We start from the raw sequence: 27679 nt of genomic DNA, 5'->3' as shown, positions 1-27679 counted from the left end.
GGTGTATACCTTGACTTGAGATCTTTCATACTTGCAGTGGGAACCTTTATTTCCACCCCAGGGTTTTAATGATTCATCTGAAAGAGAATTATACCACGGTATTTGCATAATAATTGCTTGGGTCATGTTGTCAAATCTTGGGCACATACCAGGACCAACAACCTTCAGACTTGGGACTGACAGTACTAATGTCCGAGCTAAACCTGGCTCAAGATCTGAGAAGATAATTAAATGAGGAATACGGACAGGTATAGGCCTAGGTACTCCTGGATTTTTCTCTGTCTTCAGTCATGGCTAATATTCTCAATTTCTTCTTCCTGCTGTATGTTTGTAGCTATTGATCTAATTTCTGAGATAACTTATTGACTGATCCTCCGCAGCCTTCCAGAGCAGGGAATGCCAAAAAATTGCCTCCCTTAGAGTGAAGAAATTTCAGCTTATTTCAGCTGCCCCTTCTGGCGAGACTCTGTCTGCTCATTGCTGTTTGTTGCTCTTTGCATCTGGTTTGTTGAATCCTGTTAATTTCCTGTTCATTGCCATTTCCACTGGCAGTAAGGGATCTTCCATGGAGGGCTGTAGATGGAATGCTAATTAAAAGCGACACAAGACAAGGTGTGAAGGGAAAGATAGTTGCGGGATAGAAATGCTAAGTTGCAGTTATTGTGCCTGAGTGAAGGGAAACCTTTCGGGGCATGCTGCGTTTGGCACGTTAAAGGCCGCAGGAATATGTGCTGAGCAGTGCACTGAAACTTGGTGCGGCCACTTCAAGGGCCGGTGGGGGAGGATCACAGTATGGGGCTGCTTCCACTATTGGACAGGAAGGGGCCGGGTCGTGCGAGAAAACCCCTCAATTATTGCTGTAATGTTACCACCCGGGGGGGGGGGGCACATGAGTGGCAACCATTCTGTTGGTTTTATGAAATGTAATAGAGCACTGTTATACATTGACTATGAATTTATGAATCAAAGGGATTTGTTTATTCTTCAAAATGTCTTTTATTTTGAATGAAGTTTATTGATATACTGTGGATTCTGTTTAATTGGACACATCAGGACCATTTTGGCCCAATTAAGCTGCTGACCCAATTTGTCAAAGTTTCATAGAGATAGTTAAAAAGGTTTAAAAAAAAATCAAACTGTTGTCCAATTGAGTAACGCATTATAGAAACATAGAAAACCTACAGCATAATACAGCCCCTTTGGTCCATAATGCTGTGCCGAACATGTACTTGCCTTAGAAATTACCTAGGGTTACCCAGAGACCTCTTTTTCTAAGCTCCATGTACCTACCCAGGAGTCTCTTAAAAGACCCTATTGTATCCTCCTCCACTACCGTCACCGGCAGCCCATTCCACGCACTCACCACTCTCTGCATTTTTATAAAAAAAACAAAACCTACCCCTGACATCTCCTCTGTACCTACTTTCAAGCACTTTAAAACTGCCCTCTTGTGCTAGCCATTTCAGCCTTGGGAAAAAGCCTCTGACTATCCACACGATCAATGCTTCTCATCATCTTGTACACCTCTATCAGGTCACCTCTCATCCTCCGTTGCTCCAAGGGAAAAAGGCTGAGTTCACTCAACCTATTATGTATTTAAATGAAACACAGTAAAAATTAGAATGCTACGACAGCCATATAAAAATGTGTATTAGTTCCTAATAGTTTTTCGGAATTCATCCAGTGTATGCTGCCAGATCTTTTGACTGTAAATGAGCAAACTTAGTGCAGACACCTAGTGCAGGTAATGTATTGCCTTCGTACAATGCTTTCAACGATTGCATCTTCCAATTCTTCATTTTCATTGTAACCTTCAAGATGATTGTTGGTTCTTTCAAATTCGTAGTTCCTAATTTGTTGAAGTAGGGAACTTGTTTTATTTTCACTCCCGGCTGTTTCTGGCATCTCCAAGCCTGAATGCTTGAAACCGCAATGAATAAAACAGTTCTGAATTGTCTTGCTGCTTATTTCTTGCCAAATGTTAGTGTCATAAATCACGGCTTTTTGAACACAAACACACGCAACTGACAGTATTTAAAAACTGTTTGCCTAAGCATGGCGTAGTTTCGAATGGCCGCACAATTGCACTTGACTGGTGCTAGTTAGAAACTGTTCCGTAACAGTCTTCTGTCCAAATTAAGCGGCATAGTGTCTCAAATAAAAGAAGGGGATGCCTGCTATATTCTCGACTAGTTCTTGGTCTTTAAGAGTTGTCCCATGGTGGAAAGAGTTTGGGAAAGTCACTGCAGAGTGCAGATGTATGAAGTGCTGGTATCTGTGTGGTTTGGAGGTTTGGCAAATTATGAAGGAAATGAGCACCAGAAGTGCCTTGCGGGAGGGGGGATACTCGGCAGCAGTACTGATAATATTATTGGCTAGAGTTGTCTTCCTGGCTGTTGCCTCAGTGCATCAGCTGGAGCAGACTTTATGTAATAGAGATACCAATCTAACAATAGATGGGAAATACTGCAAGTAATTGCAACCGTCAGAATTGTCCTAGCCCTGGTCACAGTCTGGGTTCTCAGTCCTCGGGATGGATGATGCGCATGGTCAGTTCATTTACCTTTAGTTGTTCATGTGTCGCCAAGTTATATGAAAGAAGGAAGTTACACTTATACGCGGGTACTCTACAGCTTACAAGCACCCAACTTGTGCACAGCCCGTAGATATGAGCATTTGATAGGCTGACAGGGTGGATTTGCCAGGTGCCGCATCTCCTGCGAGTTGCTGTTGTAATAATTTGCCGCTAATTATGATGCTGCTGTGACCGTTGCTGACCTCGGACTGTGTTGGCGGTTGCTGGGACTGGGAGGCTGTGATGCTCTGTGCAGTCAATTTACTGTCAGTGTCAGCTGGTCCTGACTGGAACCTTGGTTCCTTAGTTACACTGCAGTAACTTGTTTAAGCCTGGGAGACTGTTTTATTCAGTAATTTAGAGTAATTTAATTTGAAGGAGCCTCTTTGTTGAGTAGCTTTGTATCCCAGCAGTGAGTTGCTATTTTTTTTTACATAGAACAGACAGATCAACATCCTGAGACATTGTGGGGCACCTTCAACCAAACTGATGACAGCATTTCGACTAAACACTTCTGGGCTCCATACGGATGGGCAGAAAATAGCAATCTTGCTGGAGCTGCCCACCTTCCATGAGTTTGGGGGCGGTGACGGGGGGCTGTGAACTGTGAAAGCGGAACCTGCTGGCATTGCATGTGTGTAAACTTCAGCTGAAACAAAGAAGGATTTCGTGTTCCCATTTGACCTTGGGTAGTCGGTAGGCGCAGATTGGATACCAACTTTCGGAGAGCAGTAACGGAGGGTACAATGTACCTCGTTTCCTTCCAAGAGGGAAGAAAAGGAAGGTGGGGAGTTGGGTAGGGAAAAAAGCGTGATAGTTTTGAAGTTTAGAGTACGTCTGTGCATCTGAATGTTCCGTGTACGCCAATCCTGTGAATAGGCATCCACTTTATTTTGAGGAGCAGAGGAATGATTTGTTTCTTGTAACAGCTGACGATCAGCAGGCCCTTCTGCTGCAGAAGTCTGTTTTCTTTTCCAATATTATTATTAATTTACATATGAGAATACAGAGTACTGGGAAAAAAATGTATCAATACATTATACTAAATCGCGTATAAAGATTCCTTACCCTATATTCATACAGGTTAAGTAATTCGTAACATTGAACTATAGTAATTTTATTATATAAAAAATAATCTAACCCACTACCAAGACCGAAGCTGATTAGTAAAGAAAAAAAGGGAGAAAAAATTATTAGTCATCATCTGTGCTTTAACAACAAATCAAAGGTTTTGAAAATAATTCAGAAAAGGTCCCCCAATGTTTGGAAGTCTTGACTAGAGTCAGAGATTGAGCATTGAATCTTCTCTAAATTTAAACATGACATCACATCACATAACCATTGGGCGTGAATAGGAGGGGTCGCATCTTTCCATTTAAGCAAGAGCGTCCTGGCCATAAGAGAAATAAAAGCCAATATGTGCAAGATCCAACGTAGATTGGGGGAGCATTTTATCAAACACCTTCATTCCATCTGCCACAAATGGGGGGATTTCCTGGTGGCCACCCATTTTAATTCCACTTCCTATTCCCATTTTGACCCGTCTGTCCGTGGCTGCCTCTACTGCACGATGAGACCACACTCGGGTTGGAGGAGCAACACCTCATTCCGTCTGGGTAACCTCCAACCTGATGGAATGAACATTGACCTCTCTAACTTCTGGTAATTTCACCCCCTCCTCTCTTTTTCATTTCCCCTCTTACTCCTTCCCTTCTACTCACCTGGCCATCACCTCCTGGTGCTCCTCTTCATTCCCCTACTCCCATGGTCCACTGTCCTCTCCTATCAGATTCCTCCTCCTTTAACCCTTTACCTTTTCCACCTATCACCTCCTAGCTTTTCACTCCATCTCCCCCTCCCACCCTACCCACCCAGCTTCTCCCTCATCTGACCTCAGCTATCACCTGTTTGTACTCATTCCCCTCCCTCCACGTTCTCGTTCTGGCTTCTTCCCCCTTCCTTTCCAGTCCCAATGAAGGATCTTGGTCCAAAACTTCATTTGTTTATTCCTCTCATAAATGCAGCCTGACGTGCTGATCTCCTCCAGAATTTTGTGTCTGTCGCTCTGGATTTCCAGCATGTGCAGAATCTCTTGTGCTAAAGTTTAGATTAGTATATCGTCATATATATCAGGGTGCAATAAAATCCCTTACTCACGTGAACACCTAGGGTAAACAGTGTTCTTTCTTAGAAGTTTGCGAAGATTGGGCATGTCACCTAAAATGCTGACAAACTTCTATGGATGTGTGGTGGAGACAGGTTGCATCACATTCTGGTATAGGAACACCAATGCCCTTGAACAGAAAAGCCTGCAAAAGATAGTGGATATATCTCAGTCCACCACAAGTGGAGCCCACCCCACCACTGAGCACATCTACATGGAGCACTGTTGCAGGAAAGCACCATCCATCATCATGGACCCCCTACCAACCAGACCATGCTCCCTCCTTGCTACTGCCATCAGAAGGAAGGTGCAGAGGTCTCAGGACCCACACCACCACTTTCAGGAGTACTTATTACTTCTCAACCATCAGGCACTTGAACCAGAGGGGATAACTTAACTCATCCCCAACACTGACCTGTTCCCACAACCTATGGACTCACTTTCAAGGACTCTTCTTCTCATGTTCTTAATATTTATTACTTATTATTATTATTATTATTATGTTTTTGTTTTTGCACAGTTTGTTGCCTTCTATGCACTGGTTGTTTGTCCATCTTCTGTGTGGCTTTTCATTGACTGTTGTTCCTTCTGTTTACTGTGAATGCCTGCAAGAAAATGAATCTCAGGGTAGTATATGGTGACATATATGTACTTTGTTAATAAACTTACTTTGAACTTTGTTGGAACACTGATCTGATGGGGGGGCATTAATACTTAGGCGAGGTGTGTGATTTCTACCTGAGGGATCTTCAAAGCCTGTCAAAGGAGTGAAAATTGAATTGTCACCTATAAGTTCAGCAAGGGGTTTAATTACCCAGAGAGTTTAGAGTACGAGCAGGGTACTACAAACAGAATGAGATTTAAAAAGTAGTATACATTTAAGGGTTGTCAGACCAGAAACACACAGAATGTACTTTATTGCGAGATTTAAGTGGAAATGTGAGAAGTCTTGCTCCAGTTATTACAAAGGGCCCTAGTGAGATCACATCTGGAATAACGTGTACATGACTGGTCTCCTTGCCCAGGTTCAGCAAAGGTTCACTGAATTGATTTCTGGGTTGGTGGGTTTGTCTAGTCTGGAGGATTTAAGAAGATTGAGTCTGTTCTCTCTGGAGTTTAGAAGAATGGGGATCGAGTCGAAACCTAAAAGGCTCTTGTGGAAATTGACAGGCAGGATGAAGGCATGATATTTCTCCTGGCTGCGATACTGAGAACCAAACATCACAATCTTAAAATGAGTTGCCACTTGAAACAGATGAGAAGAAAATTTTCAGCTACAATTCAATGTTTGGAATCTTGCATCGAGTGTAGTGGCAGCCTGGTCACCAAGAATATTCAAAACAGACTGGCAGTTTTCTTCATCGATCAGAAGAATGGAGGAAAGTAAGGCAAGAAGATTAGGACTGTTGGTGAATAATGGAGTCGGCAGAGTGGTATGCAGCAAGCCTACTAATCGATGAAATCAAGCTGGAGACAGTGCATGGAGCACGAGCAGCGTTAAGTGGAATGGCCTGGTTTTGTAGTGTGTAATGAGCTAGCCGGCTTTGCAGTGTGTCTCAGACTGGCTGGCTGCCAGTCCCAGACATTTACCCAGCAGTCAGTGCATGACACTGTCTTGCCCTGTTCCCATTCTCCCAGTTTGCCCCGTACATATCACTTTCATAACCGGAAAGCTTTAAATCCCTTTTGGTCACTTTCCCATTTGTAAGTTGTGCCAGTCAGACCACACCTGTGGATTGGGATTGGGATCTGCCTCACTTCGGGATTGCCAACCATCCAGGCTTGACCTGGAGCACTAAGAGTTAAAGATTAATCTTCTGGACACTGCTCCGAGCAAATCAAGGACAAAAAAAATAAATTCATGGATGCAATAAATAAAATTGTATGTTGCTTTCAGTTTGTTTAGGCACTTTCCTGTGGGAAAATTGCCTGTTTTCACAATCTGTAATCATTCATCTGTGGGGCTGGCAGGTGGAAAGAAAGATCTTGTCGACTTCAACTTGCTGTGGGAGGGTAAGGACTTCAGGGTTGGATGAGCTTGAAAGTGGGAGGTAGTCAGATAGCTTCAGCCAAGCAAACAACCTATTTCAGGTATTTTTCATTTGACTCCCACTGCAGGCGTTCATACCCTGCAGCAACATGTATTTTCACTTGTTTAAGTTGGTGAAGTAGCGCACAGCCTTTCTTTCATTTCTCCAGCCCTTTACTCTTTGTTAGCTGCCCCAGCCAGTCGTGGGCCTACACTGCCAGCGTGAGTCTGCTTATTAAAGGGCATTCATTGATCTTCCTTAACTCGAGGGGCATTGCTGATTTTGTTTCTCTTGCGTTATCACTCTTCTGTGGTTTTGCCCTCTTCAATTTTGTCACGTCCTACAGTCTTACACGATCCACGATCTCTGTGCTGCATTTCCGACCACTTTCAGTTAAGTTGCCCCACTACTTGATGGCTCTGCTCTCATGCGCCAGGATCCAAGATTCTGGAATTCTATAAGACATAATTAGGTCGTTGGACTCAGGTAGTCTGCTCCACCATTTGATCGTGACTGATTTATTTTCTCTCTGTATGCCATTCTCCTCCCTACTCCCCGTAACCTTTGATGACCTAACTAATCAAGATCCTATTAACTTTGGCCTCCACAGTCATCTGTTGCAATGAATTCCACAGGTTCACTATCCTCTGGCTAAAGAAATTCCTCCTCATCTCTGCTGTAAAGGAACTTCATTCTATTCCGAGGCTGTGCCCTTTTGGACCTGGACTCCCGCATTATAGGAAACATCCTCTCCACATCCATTCGGTCTAGGCCTTTCAGTCTTCGATAGGTTTTGATGAGTTCCCCCTCATCCTTCCAAATTCCAATGAGTTTAGGCCCAGAGTCACCAAACACTCTTTGTCAGATATTAACCCTGCATTCCTGGCATCATTCTCCTGAATATTCACTGGACCTAGCATCATTCTCCTGAATATTCACTGGACCTTCTGCAATGCCAGCACTTCCTTTCTTAGATATGGGGCTCAAAACTGCTCACAAGTTCTCTTCGTAATTAGAAATAGATCTCTTTCATCAGCGCTGATGGAAAGATGTCGAATAAGAACTACTTCTCAGACCACAGATGCTGACAGACCGCCCGAGCATTTTCTGATTTGATGCCCACTGTTGTCATCACAGCAAATTTGGATCTGGCTCGGATCCACTTAATTAGGGGGAAAGATACACATTTGAATGAGGTAGAACTGGATAGTCTTGACTAAAGACCCATCTCTCAGAAAGAACTGGGAAAGGAGCAGGCAGCTTTAAAGACAAATGTGTTACAGCGGTCTGAGTTTATATTAGAACAAACAAGGAAAAGTGTCTTCCAAGGGCAAGAGGGAATCAGTAGGCACATGATACGGATGAGAAATTCTTCTGTGCAATGGATTGTCAAGATCTGGAACGCACTGCCGGCAAGTCTGCTGGGAACCAATGCCAGAGTAACTCTGAAGAAGAACGGGGAAAGACATCTGAAGAGCAGACACTGAAGAGTTCAGGAGAAGTGAATAGGAAAGTGAAGGTATTTAAGTGACAATACAAAGGAAGCACAAACAAAGAAAGCTTCCCTCCTGTGCTGAGTCATCTTCTGTGGCCAACAGTTGGGCACAGCTCTTGGCGATCGTGTAAAGCTACTTAGAACATGGATAAGTGTCAGCCCCGAAGGATATTTCTTTGAGTGTGGGTACAAAGATAAAGAACACATTCGACAAGACTGCAATATGATGGAGACATTTAGGCTTTACAATTAATCTCCGAGCACTCCACTGCCGTCCCGTCGTTGGCTCTATTGAAAGGCCTGCCGGGTCTGAGGCAGATTGTGTATGTGGGTCAGATGTAGCGCAGGTTTAAAAAGCTGAGCAAATGGAAATACAAATTAGAATTATTGCTGCTGGGCAACAGCGCAGGACTGAAGAGCAAATAGTTGTCGTTCAATAAGAAGCTGTTTGCAGGCAGTACTGGCATCTGAAGAGCAGCCACGGCTCTGCTTTCCTCCGAGTAGCTTCGCAGTCTCGACCCTTCTCTATGTAGTTGGACCACCATCCCTGGGCCCAGCTGGCATCCTCCTCCTTCCTGCGCCACGGTTAAAAATGTTCGCGGCAGGCAGGCTCACCCCAGTTTCTGGAGAAGTGTTCCCCCAGCCACTGCCCCGAGAGTTCCCGTGCTGTTTCCTCAGACTTGCTGCCATTTTGGTTGAACTGAGTGAGGTCCGAAGCAGGCTGCGATTTCAACGTGGAAGATGACACCGCAGTGCTGGCTGTTCAGCTCACTGTTATGACCTTTGAACCTACTGTTAAGATCAATCTAATCCTTCCCTCTATTTTTCTATTATCCACGTGCCTACCTAAGTGTTTCATCAATACCCCTAATGTATCTGCCTCTACCACCACCCCTCGCAGGGCGTTCCACACACCCACCACTCTGTGTGAGGGAAAAATAAACTTGCCCTGACATTCCACCTGTACTTTCCTCCAGTCACCTTAAAATGATATCCCTTTGTATTAGCCATTTCTGCTCTCTGTGTCTGGCTATCCCTTGATCTGCGCCTGTTATCTTATCACCTGTCATCTTCGAAGAGAAAAGCCCTAGTTCACACAACTCTTCATCAGAAGGCATGCTCTCTAATCCAGGAAGCACCTTAATAAATCTCCTCTGCACCCTCTCTAAAGTTTCCACATCCTTCCTATATTGAGGGGACCAGCACTGAATGCAATATTGCAAATACAGTCCAACCAGATTTTTTTTTGGAGCCGCAACATTACCTTGTGGTTCTCAAGCTCAGTCTCACGACTGATGAAGGCCAGCACACTATTCACCTTGTCCCCAATTCTATCAGCTTGCACAGCAACTTTGAGGGATCAGTGGGTGTGGTCCCCAGGACCCTCCGCTCCTCCACAATGCTGAGCTCTGCTCCCAGCTTCCGCACCGCTCTGTAAACTGACCTAGCCGGGATCTCTCAACCCTTCCTTCCCATGAGCCAGCTCTTTCTCAACCACCGTGCGTGTCCTTGCCGGTCCACGTGACCTTCCAGGCTGGCTGTGCCTTGCACTTAAATTTCTCCCTTCAGGTTTCAAACCCCTCCATCTTCCAATGTCAATGTAATGCATTGATATTTCCAAGCTTCTCTGTTCTGGCCTGCTGTGTGACCCACCTGAAGTGTTCCCTGTTCTCTCATTCTCACCATCTCTTCCCCCCCCCACCCATAAAAGCCCACTCCTTAAACTTGATCTCTTCGACTCTACCCTATCCTCTGCTGAAAGTTCCCTCGTGGGACTTGGTACTGTGTTTGGGAAATGCTCCTGAGAATTTATTGTTCAAGTTGTGCTTCAAAAACGTTTTGTGTACCAGAAACAACAGGCCACCTGCTAAAATTGCCCATTTCGTATTTTGACATTAACCTCCTCACCAAGATCCCTGCTTGGTAAATATTTACTGGAAGATTAAAGATTAACTAGTCAAGTTAATATTTTCTACTGCAGTCGCCTTTATGCGATTGCCATGTTGAAAAGATTAAATGCGATGTATTGCCCAGGGGAAGGTGTTAAAGTCCTGTTTATCTCAACAGTCCTGTTCACTTGTGCCCCAGCATTCACTGACTTTCTCATCCATGTGTGACACACCATGAATGTGCAAGAGAAGCACGTCCGAGAGGTGATTATGTGCTGACTGTGAAATAAATATTAGTCACGCAGCAGTCAGAGCTGAGCTGTGAGGTTTGGCAAAAGAATGGGAGCTGGAGCTGAGTTGTCCTGAGCCTGGCTTGAGAAGCCGCCCTCTATCCTAATGCTGAGCCCCTTTCCTTTCACTATGGAGGGGATCCTTCAATGGGCGGTGGGTACCTTTAATACCTAGTCCGTCAGGTAGCCACGAAGTATTGTGGCACCGCTTAGACAGGGCGGCACTGTACTATAACACTTTACTGTGCCAGTGATCTGGGTTCAATTCCTGCCACGGTCTGTAAGGAGTTTGTACCGCATGCTCCTACATTTCATAGATGTACGGTAAGGGTTTGTAACTTGTGGCACTGGAAGTGTGGAGGCACTTGCAAGCTGACCCCATCACATGTCCAGGCTGTGTTAGTTGTTGACTCAGAATGACGCTTTTCACTGGATGCTTTGATGTACGTTTGACAAATAAAGCTAATCTTTAATGGAACAGCGCATTATTCTCATTGGTCTCTGACCACGACCTTTCCAGTAATTCAGTAGAACAGTGAATACTGTTGTCTCACCGCTGCATGTGGGAGCTTGCTGTGTGTGCACATGCTACACGTCATCCCGAGGGTCTGACCCTCCTTTCCGTTGTCTCGATTGGCAGGCGTCTACCCACGGCACTCTGTGTTGGACCCTCATCCCCCCAGTTCCACTGTGTGTACAGAGGTCAATTTCATCCTGCCAGTTCTGGCCCCGGATGATCCTTGTGACACGAAAGACTTCCTTCAGTGAATCCAGGTTCTTCCCATCTGCTGTCCTCACTGGTCACTTTGCAGGAAGTCCCATGGTGGCACCAGCCCATCCCTTCCTTGGCATCCCTGTTTGATTCCCTTGCCCCTTCTGAGCACGTCTTGGACTATGATTGGAGACACTAGCCCCGATGCAGGGTTTTAACCCAGAACATCGTTAATCCTGTCCTCCCGTGGGTGCTGCTTGACAAGAGTTCCTCCAACAGATTGGCTGTTACTTCAGACAGGGTTTGGACCGCTTCATTTACAAGGAGAGGTTGGATAAACAGCTTGTATTCCTTGGAGCGGTGGAGGCTGAGGGGCGAAATGGTAGAATTATCGAATATTATGAGAGAGATAGCTAAGATAGATAGTAAGAATCTTTTTCGTATTGTTTGGTGAGGGTGTATCTAAAACGAGAGGACATGGGTATAGATGAGAGAGAATCTGAAGGGGAATATTTTCACTCACATTTTTGGAATTAGGATGTGCTATCTGATGAAGATACTTACACAGCCATTGAGAAGCACTGGGACGATTGCTTAAAACCCAGGACGTTAGGATGTAACACGGATAAGTGGAATTAGTGTGGTTAAAGTTAGCATGGACATGATGGGCCAAAAGGCCTGTTTCTGTGCTGTATTGTCTAATGACTGAGGAGAATGTTGCCTGGACTCTAGGGCCTGAGTTATCGGGAGAGGCTGGGCAAGCTAAAGTTTTATTCCTTGGAGCGTAAGAGATGGAGGGATGATCTTATCGAGATGTATGAAATCGTCAGTGACCTGGGTAGGATGAGTGCGCACCAATCTTTTTTGTAGGGTTTGGAAATCAAAAGTTAGAGAGCATAGGTTTACAGTGAAAGGGGAGAAGATTTGAAACGGACCTGAGGGGCGGTGTGTGTATGGAACAGATGTCAGAGAGAGTGGTCAAGGCAGGTACAATACCAGTAAGAGTATTGGGCAGATACAGCACTCTGCAAAAGTCTTAGGGACATGTACAGTAGATTGCTGGAGTGCCGAAGACTTTTACATGGTGCTGCATTTGTCAACATGCAGAGGAGAGTGAGTTTGTAAATCTGGCGGGAGGGAAAGATGTTGGGAGTAGTGACGGTGGAGTGCCGCGGGTGGGGTGTAGGCAGGTGGCAGAGAAGGAGTGACCGGGAAGGTGCAGACATACACTGCCCTGAGGCACCAGGCAAGGTCATTTGATTCCAAACAACTAGTTTATTGATCCTTATGAAAGGCTTCTCTGGTGCTTCCTGCTCCCTCCCCTCTCCCTTCCCACTCTGTCCACTATAGAGACTCATATTATAATCAGGCTTATCGTCATTCACATTCGCCATGAAATTTGTTGTTTGTGCGGCAGCATTACAGTGAAATTACAGTACTATGCAAAAGTCTTGAGTCTCCTAGCTGTACTGTACTTAGAGTAGTTGTACATGGCTAGGACAAGTACAGAGGGATGTGGGCCAAGCACAGGTAAGTAGGACTGTATATTGTTAGTGAGGGAGTGTGATTTTATGATGGTGAATGTTGTTATCAATATACAGAGTCTGACCTTTACAGCTTGTTTGCTTTTTTTAAGCCCCTCTGTAATCTGTACTGCAATCACTCGATGCGATGTGAACGGGTGAAAGACTAAAGGGTATGAGATAAATGTTAATGGGTGCTGCTCTCGTCACCTGCCTGTTTGGAATCGATGGTAACACTGAGTTTCAGTATCGAGCAGAGGAAAAAACAATAGCCCGTTGGAGGGTCAGGATCAGTTGTTGTCTGCGTCATCAGCTCATCACTAATTGTCGCTGAAATAAGTGGTTTGACATGCTGGTTTCAAGGGAGAGTCACGTACGTGTGTGGACTGGGCAAGACTGACAGATTGCCTTCCATAAAGTGCATCAGACCAAATGGGCCTTTGTGACAGTCTGGTAGTTCTTTAGTTACCAACACTGCAACTAATTCTATTGAGTGCATTGAACCGGACTTCCTCAGCTGCTGTGCTGAGGTTTGAAATCGAGTTTCCAGAACATCAGTCTGGGCCTCCAGTTTACTAGTAATGCTGCTGCTCACTATGTCCAAATGAACTGGGTCTGGTTAATAAAAGTCAGAGGCAGCACTAGGGTATTAACCCTGCGTACCTCCTCCACCGTTCAATATGCTAGTGACATTGACCAGCAGCAAACAAAGTCGCATGATTCTCTTAACCTTGCAAAATCTATCAAAGTTCAAAGTATAGTTATTATCAAAGAATGTGTGCAATAAACAGCCCCGAGATCCATCTTCTTGCGGGCAGCCACAAAACAAAGAAGCACGATAGAATTCACGAAACGCCCCACACACCGCAAAGCAGGTAACCCATCCAGTGTTTGGAAAAGAAAGGACAAATCGTGCAAACGGTAAAAAGAAGGCAGGCCAACTATCCACAGAACATGAGCCGCAAAGTCCCTGAAAGCAAGTGCGCGGCCGTGGAGCCGGTTCAGCTCCGCGGCCTGTCCAGCAGCCCAGTGTCTGCAGATTGCAGCTGCGGGGCTTGGTTTAGCACTGAGGTGAGTGCCGATGGCTGCCGGCCGCACCTGCAGAGTCAGTTTAGCGCTGAGGGCGAGTGACGTTTCGCGGAGTGGTGAGCTGAACGCCAGCTTATCCTCCACCCTTGGCCTCGACGCCTAACTCGTTTTAACCTGGCTTGGTACGTAAATCGGCCACACGCCAGTTCATTATCCAGTCTTGGGCCCACTTCAGTCTGGCCCCAAGTCCGCTCCAACAGAGGCCACCGCAATCATACCTGCGTACTTGAGAGTCCATTTCGCTGAATATTTCAGGATGTGACCAAAATGCCAGGTCATACAGACGGTTTAAAAGCAGTTTACGGACAGTTTTCCCGCCTCCCTGCAGGAAATTGCAGGGTGCGGATTTCAGCGATGGTTGTCCTGAAAAGGTACGTTTAGCAGGATTGTTAGTGGTTGTGTTGGCTGCCTGCAAAGCGTTGCCGTGTCTCACCAGCACCATCTTCAAAGAATTTCCCTTAATCTTCCAAGATCAATCTAGCCCTGTCTTAAAGGGTGCAGCCATAGTGTAGCAGTTAGCTCGGTGCCATTACAGAGCCAGTAATCTGGGTTCAGTACCCGCCACTCTCTCTAAGCAGTTGGCGTGTTCTTCCCATGATTGCCTGGCTTTCCCCTGTGTGCTCTGGGTTTCTCCCACATCCCAAAGGCCTACAGGTTAGAAGTTAATTGGTCACATGGGTGTAATTGGGGTGCAGGCTCGTAGGGCCAGAAGGGCCTGTTACCATGTTGTCTCTCTAAACAAACAAATAAACTTCACCTTCAAAATACTCTTGAGTGGAGAATTCCAAAAGATCTTTACTCTCTCTCCCTTAACAGTTGACCCCTTATCTTGAGGTTGTGTCCTCTGGTTCCAGACACCAGCCAGGGAAAGCATTGGCTGTACTGTGCCAGTCCTTTGGAAAAACTTTGGAGCTTTCAGTGAGATAATCTCTCATTCTATGCTCAAGTGTCTGGACCTGTCCAACTTAATCTCTTTTGTCACGGTTCAGTCAGAGAGCGAGCCAAGGTACCAGTGAAGAACTGGCCAAAGTCTACAGGGCCAAAGAGGAAATGAAGTGGGAGCAAGCTTGGCTTTTTAAAGTTTGAGAAGTTTTATGGGAAATTAGCCCAAAGCATCTCAATTTGTGGCGACAGGCCGCAGAGACAGGGATGATGCATATGGAGTTAATGTTGGTCAACTGAGAGAAATTAAATGACTGTACTGAAAAAGAAACCAGCAGGATGAAAACACTGATGAGGTTAGAGAGGCCTTGTGGATTAAACCACAAACTTTTTTTGTACCTTGTAGTATAACTGACAACCATCTTCCCTGGGTAATGGAAGCCACACTGTCCTTGCACTCGTTTGGACTTTAAGAAGATCTCACTTGAAGCAAGCCTAACTAACCTAGTCACAATAGGTGAGTTTCTGTAGTCCATACACAACGCATGTGAATGCAATCTCAATTGCTTTCCTTACTGTGTACATAGATTAAACGAGGATTACAATACTGAAACTCCAAAGTACCACCTTTTCTGAATTTAGCACTTCAACAGAAGGAATCTGAATTACATTAGTAGATCTTTGGATAATTGAAACAGCTCCCTGAACTGCTTCAATAGCCAAATGTTCACTCTAACAAAAAACAGAGGTTTGTATTTAAATGTTCTGGATTGGCTGCCATAATCTAGTCTCACCTAAGTAACTATGGATTCGTAAATTGACGTCTGTTTTACAGAGGAAGAGAAAGATGTTACTACATTTTGTATATTTTCCATCATTTCAACAAAAGGCCTTAATGAATAATTTAAGCTCTTAGTATGTATCATTATGTAGACATTGTAGCACAATAACAGCAATGAGATGAATGATCTTTTGATCTAGGTTTACTACGGTTGGCCAATGATATTTGTACCCCAGGGATAAATTACAGTTCCTCAGTATATCGTCTAGACAGGATAATGTCTACCCTGCCTATAGAGGGTAGATATTGCCACGGATTGCTCTGCTCTTAAAGCTTGCATCTGTCCAAGCGTGACTGCTATACAAGGGGAGATTATTGTCACTGACTGTGGAGCAGTCGACCGAGTTGCTCGCCTCTGACAACGTAACACACACGCGCAGGCATTGCTGGAGGAGCTCAGCAGGTCAGGCAGCAGCTGTGGAGAGGAATAAACAGCTGACATTTCGGCCATGATGAAGGGCCTCGAGCCGACACGTTGCCCTTTTTCCTCTCCATAGCTGCCTGACCTGCTGAGTTCCTCTAGCATTTTTTGTGCATCACTCTGGATTTCCAGCAGTCTCTTGTGCTTATCACCTATGACAGTGCCCTCCCACTGTGCATTCTTGTACAGCTCTCTGTATGGCAACTGAGCCCACTGTTAAATGGTGAGACGAGGTGGGGGGTGTTGCTGTCAAAGCCGGCGTTTAGTGCTCAGCATCTTGAGATGATGTTGCTGCCCACTCAGGGATGAGCAGTGCCCTGGTGGCTAGGCTGAGACTAGTTGGATTGTTCAGCAAGACAGTAGGATGAGGGAAGTGCTTTCTGGGCATCTGAACTTCCCTGCATCGTGACAGGTACCGGAGTTTATTGGACTGACCACCATCTCCCAGGTGGTGTGGCTGCAGGTTTTCATATCACTTACAGCCAAGTAATCATCGGTGGCCTGTGAAGAGTGCAGGGCACACCCAGACACTGGACCCAGTGGAGGATTGAGATCTGTTTTAGCCTTAGTCACGGGGTGCATCTAACATAAACTGATTTTCCCCCGCTCCCCAGAGAGTGCATCACCTTTCAAGCTATCCTCCTTCAAATGTTGTGCACGAGTTCACCAGGTTACCGATGGAGAAGTGAAAGGCTGAGACAGAGTGGACGTGAACAGGATGTTTCCCATAGTGCATGTGTCTGGGGCCAGAGGGCACAGACTCAGAATAAAAGGTTGTCCCTTTAGAACAGGGATGAGCAGTTTTTGTCCAGAGGGTGGTGTGTCAGTGGAATTCATTGTCACAGATGGCTGTGGAGGCAAAGTCATTGCAGAACTTGGTAGGTGAAGTTGATTAGTAAGGTTGTTCAAGGTTACAGGGAGAAGGCAGCAGACTGAGATAGACAAGGATAATAACTCAGCCATGATGAAAAGGCAGAGCAGCCTCAATGGGCTGAATAGTCTAATTCTGTTCTTGTGTCTTATGGTTACCGGTCCAACATGCGTTCATCGCAGCCCATCGCAGAACGTGACATGATGGCATGTTTTCCTGTCTCTACACCTGAAGGCTCAATCTTTGTCTGAGCTTCCCACCTCCACTGCTTCCTAGAGAAGTGTTTATTCAAAGGGTTCACTTCCTGCTCCTCACAATCTTCATGCTGCACTGCGAGCATGATTGAATTCCCGTCCAGGAGGTGCACAAAACTGGCGCGCCTGCTATGGAGCACCATGTCAATACAAAATTAGCTTTATTTTTAAGATTAGTTTTGTGTCACGTGTACATCAAAACATGAAGTGAGATGTGTTGTTTGTTTCAATGACCAGCGCAGTCCGAGAATGTGCTGGGTGAGCAGCCCGCCAAGTGTCACTATACTTCCAACGCCAACATAACGTGTCCAACTCACTAAGCCGAACGGGTACGTCTCTGGAACGTGAGGGGGAACCATGGAGGTCTCGGGGAGAATGTGTGCACTCCTTGCAGGCCATGATGGGAATTGAACTCTGAGCGCTGGCACTCAGATTGCATCATGCTAACTGTTATGTTGCAGTGCTGTCGGTGAAATGTGCCTTTTCAGGCACTAGACAGTTTCCAGCCCCGGATCAGTTCTGCAGTGGAACTGAGGAATGCACACTCCTAGAAGTTGAGGTAACTGGGATGATATTAGTCCAAAGATCTTCTCCCATTGAGCACTCCCTGCAGCAGAGCAAAGCAGGTGCTGACGGGACTCTGTCGCTCAGGAAGGATCAGTGGAGGGAAATGTTTTGGGTTGAGACTCTTCATCCGGATCCTTCATCAGTCCAGGTGAAGGGTCTCAACTCAGAGTGAGTTCAGGAGAACTGCCAGCTGTCTTTGCTCCTCTACCAGCACACAGAAAGAGCTGGAGGAACTCGGCAAGTCGGGCAGCATCTGTGGAGGGGAATGGACTGTCGACGTTTCAGGCTTCCTGAGGACTTTCACCTCTACTGTTGCTGCCTACTGTTACTGTTCCAGCAGCACCTTGTGGCTGCAGGTTCCAGCATCCCCAACCCCTTGTCTCCTTGGGGTTGAGTGTGGGTCTGTGTGTTTGTGGCTCACACTACAGCCCCTGCTGGTTGAGGGATACCTTCTTAGAAATGTTCTATCAGAACCTTGGATTCTTTCTCACTTATTTACTTGGGGTAGTTTTTTTTTACTTGCCACCATTGATGGATGCAATACTGGTTTTGTGGCACAGTTAATACTTTTTATTTTATTTAAAGAAACAGCGTGGAACAGAACCTTCCAGCCCACCCAAGCGAATCACAGGACAATTTACCTACTAATCGGTACGTCTTTGGACTGTGGGAGGAAACCAGAGTGCCTGGAGGAAATCCATGTGCAAACTTTCTTAGAGGGCGCTGGAAATGAACTTCGAATCCTACAGCCCCGAGCTGTGATAGCATTGTGCTAACTGCTACCACTACCGTGAGTGTCCTGCTGGTCTCTGATACAAATGGTGATGTACTCCACCCCCCCCCCCCCCGAACCCTCTCTCACTCAGTTTTCATTGTGCACAAAGCTTGTTCATTTGTCCGCAGACCGGAGCAACGCCTGGATCGCGGTGGTTGCCACGAGAAGTCACTCTTGTGTCTCTGCTGAAACGGTGGTCATTATGATGAGACAATGTTGCAAGCATCATCAAGGCAACCACTCTGAAGTTAGCTTTCTCTGCTTCCCACACTGAGCCAGAGGTTGCCAGCTTTCCAACCCTCGGACTTGAGGGCCCAGGAGGGTCAGCTCGTCTCCCTCTGCGACGTGAAAGTTTTTTTCCAAGGTTGAAGTAACGGGGCTCCTCATCTGCCTATTTCAAAGCTGGGTCTTGTGCTTCTGTTGTGTTGGTTCTGTGGTAGGTCATGAATAGTCACAAGGTACTCGCATACCACAGGCACCCAGACCACTTTGTTCCTGACAAGAAAGTTCACTGCATGAGGATGGTGCTCCTTTCCAGTTTCCACTTCCAGCCAGACGTGTGCACACTGCCTTGTTCTTTGCACGGTCATCTCCTGCTCACTTTCTGTCACTCCAGGGCAAAGTGTCCAAGCTCCCAGGATATTATAGTGGAACAAGGCAAGGGCGTGTGGCTGCTGGGATTGGTCTTGAGATCTTGAGGTTCTGGGTCTCGGACTTGGCATGGTAGAGTCAGCAAAGTGTCTGAGATCCTGGCGTATATTAGCTGAACAATGCTTTGGTCTATGACTGCTTGGGTTGTCCATGAGGTCCTGAGGTTGTGGGTGTTGGACTTTGCGTGGTGGAGTGGAATGTGCGATAGCTATTGTGCCCCAGTTGCCAACAGGCTTCACAAACCAGTCCTCAGTCCCAGGTGACCTGAGGTGAGACTTTGCTGGATGGATATGACTGCACATTGGTGCCTGCTGGCATACGTGTGCAGGTTCAGACTGGGTACAGTTATTCTTGCCTCTTCCCTCCCTTTTTCCAGCCTCTCATTTTCAGTTTTCACCGTGCAACGAAGGCTGTTCACTTGTCCGTAGGCCGCAGCAATGCTGACCTCAGTGAAGGCTGGGTTCCTGAAGTGGGCGAGGGATTATCCCATCAGGGGGAGCAGCTCCTGGCAGTGAATCTATGGTCTGTGGTTTTACAAACCCTTGTGGATGCTTTTTTTTTAGTGGTTGGATCCCGGAATATCTAAAACATAGAATATACACAGAGAACACTAAATCACAGTTCAGGCCCTTCAGCCCACAATGGTGTGCCAGCCTTTGACCCTGCTCTAAGGTCAATCAAACAAAACCAGCAAATGAAGGAAGCACTCAGCAGGTCGGGCAGCGTCTTCAAAAATAGTAGAGTTAATGTTTCAGGTCACAAAGACTCATGAGGGGTCTTTACCCTGAAGCATTCACTGTGTTTCAACCTCCGCAGACGCACGCCTGACCTGCTGGGTATTTCCAGCATGTTTTGTTTCTTTATTTCAAGATGGCAACACCCGTAGGGTTTTCAACATATATTTTTATTCTTCTATGAAATGAAACTCATTTGTCAAAAAGCAATTTTATCTGGATCTGAAACAGCCATGAAGATAGATATCCTTTTGTTAATTAGTCAGCACTTGAGAACTGTGAATGTTTCTGGTTTGAGCTGGTTATACTGTGACAATGATTACATTAAGATTGGGGCCTGACTGCAGCCTTTCATTGACAGCTGAGGGCTTTGGAACCGAGGCTCTCTTGCACTGCTGCTAGCTCCCAAGTGCTGGCGAAGCGAGGGCTGTCAGCCTGCTCTTCGTCTCCATGGAAAGGTGCAGGAGGAGGTGCACCACGCTGTCACTCCCAGCTGGACAGCGGGCAGAGTTCACCAGCGCTTGCATTTTCCAGAATCTCACTCACCATTTTGTGGATTCAAAAACAAAAGATCATGGGTTTAGCCTCTCCTTTGGTCTCCTGTCGTCAGCCTCCGATGCATTTGAAGGACAACGCCGTGGGGGGGCAACTGTCTGTGCTCAACTACTAGATTACATAAGTGCCAAGCAAAAGGAAGAGTGTTGCCTATGGAAACTGTCCAGTGCAGGTTGAATTGTGTTTATCTGGAGCCCAAACACAAGATGTGACTTTTAGGACAGTCAGGCTAGAAATACTAAATTAAACTCTGGTATTTTTAGCATGTGTGACAGATCGGATTTAAAATTCCATGTGGGCCTGCAGTGTAACTTGATTTTAGCAGCATGATAATGAACTCATCTCCTTGTACGAGTCCCTGCCCTTTCTGGGTATCAATGGCTTTTCAAGCAGATTGCAGCCACTTGTTACAGCAACTAAGGTACGCTTGGACACGATAGATATAATGGAATTGCGGACTTCTATTCTCTTTACAGCTAGATTCCCGGGCTCGGGGTCCCACACCCTGCTTTGGTAAGGTATTCCTTTAAAAAAACAAACTCCTCTCTTCCAAGGCTGCTCTCTTATCACAATAGATGTTTCTTCTTTGCTCAGTGCACTGCTGCTGAGTGCCTTGGGATGGTTTACAAGCCATAAAGTTGTGTATGCACACATATTAAGGGCATCGTTGCTAAAAGAGATGCAACAAGTAGAAGTTGATGCACCTTGTCACACTTGTGTAGTAGGTCCAAGGAAATAATAGGCAATTGACAATAGGTGCCATTCGGCCCTTCGAGCCAGCACCACCATTCACTGTGATCATGGCTGATCATCCACAATCAGTATCCAGCTCCTGCCTTATTCCCATAACCTTTGATTCCGCTGTCTTTAAGAGCTCTATCCATCTCTTTCTTGAAAACATCCAGAGACTTGGCTTCTGCAGCCTTCTGGGGCAGAGCATTCCATACATCCACCACTCTCTGGGTGAAAAAGTTTTTCCTCGACTCCGTTCTAAATGGCCTACCCCTTATTTTTAAACTGTGGCCTCTGGTTCTGGACTCACCCATCAGCGGGAACATGCTTCCTGCCTCCAGCGTGTCAAATCCCTTAATAATCTTACATGTTTCAGTAAGATCCCCTCTCAGCCTTCTAAATTCCAGAGTATACAAGCACAGTCGCTCCAATCTTTCAACATATGACAGTCCTGCCATCCCGGGAATTAACCTTGTGGACCTACGCTGCACTCCCTCAATAGCAAGAATGTTCTTCCCCAAATTTGGAGACCAAAACTGCACACGGTACTCCAGGTGTGGTCTCACCAAGACCCTGTACAGCTGCAGAAGGACCTCTTTGCTCTTATACTCAATTCCCCTTGTTATGAAGGCCAGCATGCCATTAGCTTTCTTCACAGCCTACTGTACTTGCATGCTTGCTTTCGGTGACTGATGTACAAGAACACCTAGATCTCGTTGTACTTGACTAATTTATTGGAGTTTTTCGAGGATGTAACCAGGAAGATAGACGCGGGAGATTCAGTGGATGTGGTGTACCTTGACTTACAGGAGGCATTTGATAAGGTACCACATAGGAGACTGGTGGGTAAATTCAGAGCTCATGGCATTGGGGGGAGGATATTGACATGGATAGAAAACTGGTTGGGAGATAGAAAGCAAAGAGTAGCAGTGAATGGGTGTTTCTCGGAATGGCAGGTGGTGACTAGTGGGGTGCCACAGGGCTCGGTATTGGGACCACAGCTGTTTATGATTTACATCAATGATTTAGAGGAGGGCATTGTGAATAACATCAGCAAGTTTGCTGATGATACTAAGCTGGGTGGCAGTGTGACATGTGATGAGGATGTTAGGAGAATTCAAGGTGACTTGGATAGGCTGGGTGAGTGGGCAGAAACTTGGCAGATGGCGTTTAATGTGAATAAGTGTGAGGTTATTCACTTTGGGAGCAAGAACAGGAAGGCAGATTATTATCTGAACGGTGTGGAGTTAGGTAAGAGAGAAATACAAAGAGATCTAGGAGTACTTGTTCATCAGTCTCTGAAGGTGAATGAGCAAGTGCAGCAGGCAGTGAAGAAGGCTAATGGAATGTTGGCCTTTATTACAAAGGGAATGGAGTACAAGAGCAAGGAAATCCTTTTGCATTTGTACAAGGCCCTGGTGAGACCACACCTGGAGTATTGTGTGCAGTTTTGGTCTCCAGGGTTAAGGAAGGACATCCTGGCTGTGGAAGAGGTGCAGCATAGGTTCACTAGGTTAATTCCTGGGATGTCTGGACTGTCTTACGCAGAGAGGTTAGAGAGACTGGGCTTGTACACGCTGGAATTAAGGAGATTGAGGGGGGATCTGATTGAGACATATAAGATTATTAAGGGATTGGACAAGATACAGGCAGGAAATATGTTCCAGATGCTGGGAGAGTCCAGTACCAGAGGGCATGGTTTAATAATAAGGAGTAGGTCATTTAGGACAGAGTTGAGGAGGAACTTCTTCTCCCGGAGAGTTGTGGAGGTGTGGAACGTGCTGCCTCAGAAGGCAGTGGAGACCAATTCTCTGGATGCTTTCAAGAAGGAGCTAGATAGGTATCTTATGGTTAGGGGAATCAAGGGTTATGGGGACAAGGCAGGAACCGGGTATTGATAGTAGATGATCAGCCATGATCTCAGAATGGCGGTGTAGGCTCGAAGGGTCGAATGGTCTACTTCTGCACCTATTGTCTATTGTCTATTTCCTAATTTGACTACATTTAGATAGTAATCTGCCTTCCTGTTCCTACCACCAAAGTGGATAACCTCACATTTATCCACATTAAACTGCATCTGCCCACTCACCCAGCTTTGTGTCATCGGCAAACTTGCTAATGTTACTTTTAATTCCCTCATCTAAATCATGAATATATATTGTAAACAACTGCGGTCCCTGCACTGAACCCTGCGGTATCCCACTGGTCACCGCCTGCCATTCCGATAGGGACCCATTAATCGCTACTCTTTGTTTTCTGTCAGCCAGCCAATTTTCAATCTGTCAGTAATCTGCCCCCAATACCATGTGCCCTAATTTTGCCCACTAATCTCCTATGTGGGACTTTATCAAAGGTTTTCTGAAAGTCCAGGTACACTACATCCACTGGCTCTCCCTTGTCCACTTTCATAGTTACATCCTCAAAAAAATTCCAGAAGATTAGTCAAGCACGATTTCCCCTTCGTAAATCCATGCTGACTCGGGCCGATCCTGTTACTACTATCCAGATGTGTCGTAATTTCATCTTTTATAATTGATTCCAGCATCTTTCCCACCACCGACGTCAGGCTAACCGGTCTATAATTCCCTGTTTTCTCTTTTCCTCCCTTCTTGAAGAGTGGGACAACATTAGCTACCCTCCAATCCACAGGAACTGATCCTGAACCTATAGAACATTGGAAAATAATTACCAATGTGTCCACGATGTCTAAAGCCACTTCCTTAAGTATCCTGGGATGCAGACCATCAGGTCCCGGGGACTTACCAGCCTTCAGACCCAACAGTCTATCCAACACCATTTTCTGCCTAATATAAATTTCCTTCAGTTTATCCGTTACCCTAGGTCCTTTGGCCACTATTATATCTGGGAGATTGAGGTCCAAAGTACCTGTTCAACTCGTCTGCCATTTCCTTGTTCCCCGTAATAAATTCACCCGTTTCTGTCTTCAAGGGCCCAATTTTGGTCTTAACTATTTTTTTTCCTTTTCACATACCTAAAGAAGCTTTTACTATCCTCCTTTATATGGAACAGTACAGGCCCTTCAGCCCATGAAGTACAGTACTGTGCAAAAGTCATAGGCACCCTAGCTATATATATGCCTAAAACTGTAGTGCCAACATCTTAACTATTCTAACATCAGTTTGACTCCTTGCTCCTTGTGACCCAGTTATCCAGCAACTCTGCCTTGGCTCCAATTCCTGATGGGTGTGAGTCCTTGGGGCACCTTCCAAGGGTTTGGATGTTTATTCCAAAGCTGTTGGCCGAGGTGGCTAATGTTGACTGTGCCACGGGTTAACCTGACTCTGACCTTGCTTGTACCCACAGCTTGAGGTCACTGTGAAGGGTCGAAACCTAGAAGCCCTGAGGGGTCTTCCTTCTTACTGATGTAAATGGAATGGCTGTTAAATGAGGTTCAGGGTTGGAGTTTGGCATGTTGTCTACCTCCTCACTTGAATGACCTTCCTAGGATGCCTTTCATAAAGGTAGTATGCTACTTGGGTACTGGGGAGAGATCGGTGCGCTGGAAAACTAGCTCATACCTTCATAACTGCCTCAACATTCCAGCTGCTCAAGTTCAGTCCTGGCCTTGGGTGCTGACTGTGTGCGGTTCACTTTTCTGCCTGTGACCATGTGAGTTTCCTTGCAAATTGCAAAGGCGTATGAGTTGTTAGGTGCATTGGCCACTCTCTAAGTTTTCCCAGGGGTGCCCTGTGGGTGAATGGTAGAATCTTGGGGGGGAATAAGAATGCAGAGGGGATAGAGAGTGATGGGACAGAGCTGGGGAAGACAAATACCACGTCTGCGATTTAAGAGTAAGTTCTAATCAGACCAGCAAATGTGGTCTGTGGTTTAATGAATCTGAGTCTCAATTTAAGAATATTGCAAAATTAATATTAAAAAAGTGACTTTCTGTAACCTTGAGGTTATGATATTTAATAAGAATTAATAGAAGCATCTCAACAACAGGTTTAAAATGGCTGTACCTAATAATTTTATGTCTGGAAGCCAAATTCCATCTGTTTTCCTTGCTTTCTGCTGCTGTCTGCTTTCGATATCATTCCTAGGGGATTGGAGATGAAGGGGTTTAATAAGGTGGATACAGTTTATCTTTTTCCTCCTGGGAAATCTAGGAAAGAAGGGCTAATTAAGCTATGGCCAGACCACTTGTGAGTGAAATCAGCCAAGGCACTTTTTACACCAAGACTGGTGTCAAACCCAGGCCTTTTAGCTAGAAAGTTGTTGGTGCGCAGAACGAAACGAGTCAGTTGATGGTGAAGAATCCGTGGTAAGCCAGACTGCCTGGCAGGGTAAGGACGCAAAGTCACAGATAGGCTGTGGTTTTAAAGTTTCTTCAGTTTACTGTTTGATTAGTCTCGTGCGGCTGATAGAGCCACTGCCTCATTGCCCCAGCATCCCAGGTTCAGTCCCAACCTTCGGTGCTGACTGTGGAACTTGCACGTCCTCCTTGTGTCTGTGTGCTTTCTCCCAAATCACAAAGGCTTATCGGTTGATAGGTGAATTGGTCGCAGTAAATTGCCCCTGTTAAGTAGGCAAGTTCTGGAATCTTTGTGGGCTGATGAGGAGAATATGGAAAGTGTAGTGAGGGATTTGCTTTGGGCTAGTTTAAATTAAGAGTTCCCAAAATGAGGTCCACAGACCCCTTGCTTAATGGTATTGGACCATAGCATAAAAAAAGGTTAGGAACCCCTGTTCTAAATGATGGTTCGCATGGTCACATGTGATCAAAGGGCTGTTTATTGACTACAGCTCAGTATTCAACACAATCATACCCTCAGACCCAGGTTTTGGAGCTGGTTGATTAGAAATATGTACCTCCATCTGCAACCAGATGCTTGGCTTACTCTCTGGGAGGTCACAGTCTGCGTGGATTGGAAATAACATCTCTTCCTTGTTGACAGTCAACATTGGTGCACTTCACGGATGCATGCTTACCCCATAGCTCTACCCTCTCTACACCCATGATTGCGTGGCTAGGCACAGCTCAAACACCATCTACAAAATCTGCCCATGACACAACTATTGTTGGCAGAATTTCACTTGGTGACAAGGAGGTGTGAGAGCGATATAGATTGGCTAGTTGAGTGATGTCACAGCAACAAACTTGCACTTGTAGTCAGTAAGACCGAAGAATTGATTATGGATTTCAGAAAGGGGAAGTCGAGGGAACACACTTCGGTCCTGATCAATGGATCAGAAGTGGAAAGGATGAGCAGTTTCAAATTCCTGGGTGTCAGCATCTCTGAGCGTGTATCGTGGGGCCAACATCTTAGTACAATTACATAGAAGGCACAACAGCGGCAATATTTCATTAGGACTTTGAGGAGACTTGGTACGTCACCAAAGACACTCTCAAATTTCTATAGATGTGCGGTGGAGAGCATTCAAATTAGTTGCATCACCGTCTGGTATGAAGGGTCGGAAGAAGCTGCAGAACGTTGTGAACTCAGCCAGCTCCACCGTGGCCACCAGCCTCCGCAGCTTCCAGAACACCTTCAAAAGGCGGTGCTTCAAAAAGATAGTGTCCATCATTAAGGACCAGCACCCTGGACATGCCCTCTTCTCATTGCTACCATCAAGGAGGAGGCACACCCACTCAACATTTTAGGAAGAGCTTCTTTCCCTCTGCCATCAGATTTCTGAATGAACAAAGAACCCACGAATAGTACCTCAGTATTTTCCCCTCTTTTTGCATTGCTTATTTAATTTAATTTTACATGTACAGAACTGTGCAAATGTCTTGGAGATGTGTATGGCTGGTGTGTCTTAAGATTTTTGCACAGTTCTGTATATTGGTTAAAATGGGAATCTGGTTGGGAAACAGAACTAAGAGTATTGGCTCAGTATTATTAAATGTTATTTGGTAACTGGAAAGACATAATATACAGTACAGTGCAAAAGTCTTGGGCACCCTAGCTATATATACAGTATGTGCTTAAGACTTTAGCACAGGGCCGTATATATTTATTGTAATTTATAGGTTTTTAAAATACGTATTGCAGTGTTCTGCTGCCACAGGAAAAACAACAAATTTCACAGCATATGCCAGTGATATTAAACCTGATTCAGATTCTGAATTCGGTGAGTGGATCAGATCTTTGGGTGATCCCTCCTTCTCCGAGGGAAATGTATTCAACGCTGGGGCCATTGAACTTGTGAAACAAAGGTGAGGAAGAGAGCGGCTTGGTCCTGCGAGCCTACTTAATGAACACAGCGGTATCAGCATGGCTGGGTTACCGGCATTGTCGTGGACACAGTCTGTGCACTGAAGAAAGTTGGTTATATCACTGCCTGGTGTGGAGGCGCCAATGCACAGGATTGTAAAAGACTGCAAAGGGTATCGACTCACCGAGCTCCAACACAGGCATGACTCTGCTCACCATCAAGGACGTCTTCATAAAGCAGCACCTCAAGGAAGTGGCATTCATCACTGAGGAACTTCACTATCTGATACGTGCCCTTTTTTCATTGCTACCATCAGGGTATAGGTACAAGAGTCCGAAGATGCACATTCAATGTTTTAGGAACAGTTTCCTCTCCTCCACCGTCAGAGTTCTGAACAGTGCATGAATGCTACTTCACACTTGCACAATATTCATGTACTTCTTATT

At 45.7% G+C, this 27679-nt stretch overlaps 1 protein-coding gene across 7 annotated transcripts in view; it reads left to right on the top strand.

Moving 5' to 3' along the window:
• The window catches only part of hipk2 (homeodomain interacting protein kinase 2), a 259940-nt gene that overhangs the window by 20577 nt on the left and 211684 nt on the right, over positions 1–27679 (top strand). For 5 of the 7 annotated variants that reach the window (XM_072268021.1, XM_072268017.1, XM_072268020.1 and 2 more), the window contains exon 2: positions 18189–18254. The exons of 1 other annotated variant lie outside the window; for it this stretch is intronic. In XM_072268021.1, the coding sequence (XP_072124122.1) occupies positions 18189–18254 (66 nt within the window). Of the gene's footprint in view, positions 1–18188; positions 18255–18283; positions 18394–27679 lie in introns of those variants that run through there. One more of the 7 variants, XM_072268019.1, reaches the window with a different exon arrangement.

Source organism: Mobula birostris, chromosome 9, assembly GCF_030028105.1.
Source record: "Mobula birostris isolate sMobBir1 chromosome 9, sMobBir1.hap1, whole genome shotgun sequence".
Taxonomy (NCBI): Eukaryota; Metazoa; Chordata; class Chondrichthyes; order Myliobatiformes; family Myliobatidae; genus Mobula; species Mobula birostris.
This window is presented reverse-complemented; position numbering and strand designations above follow the sequence as displayed.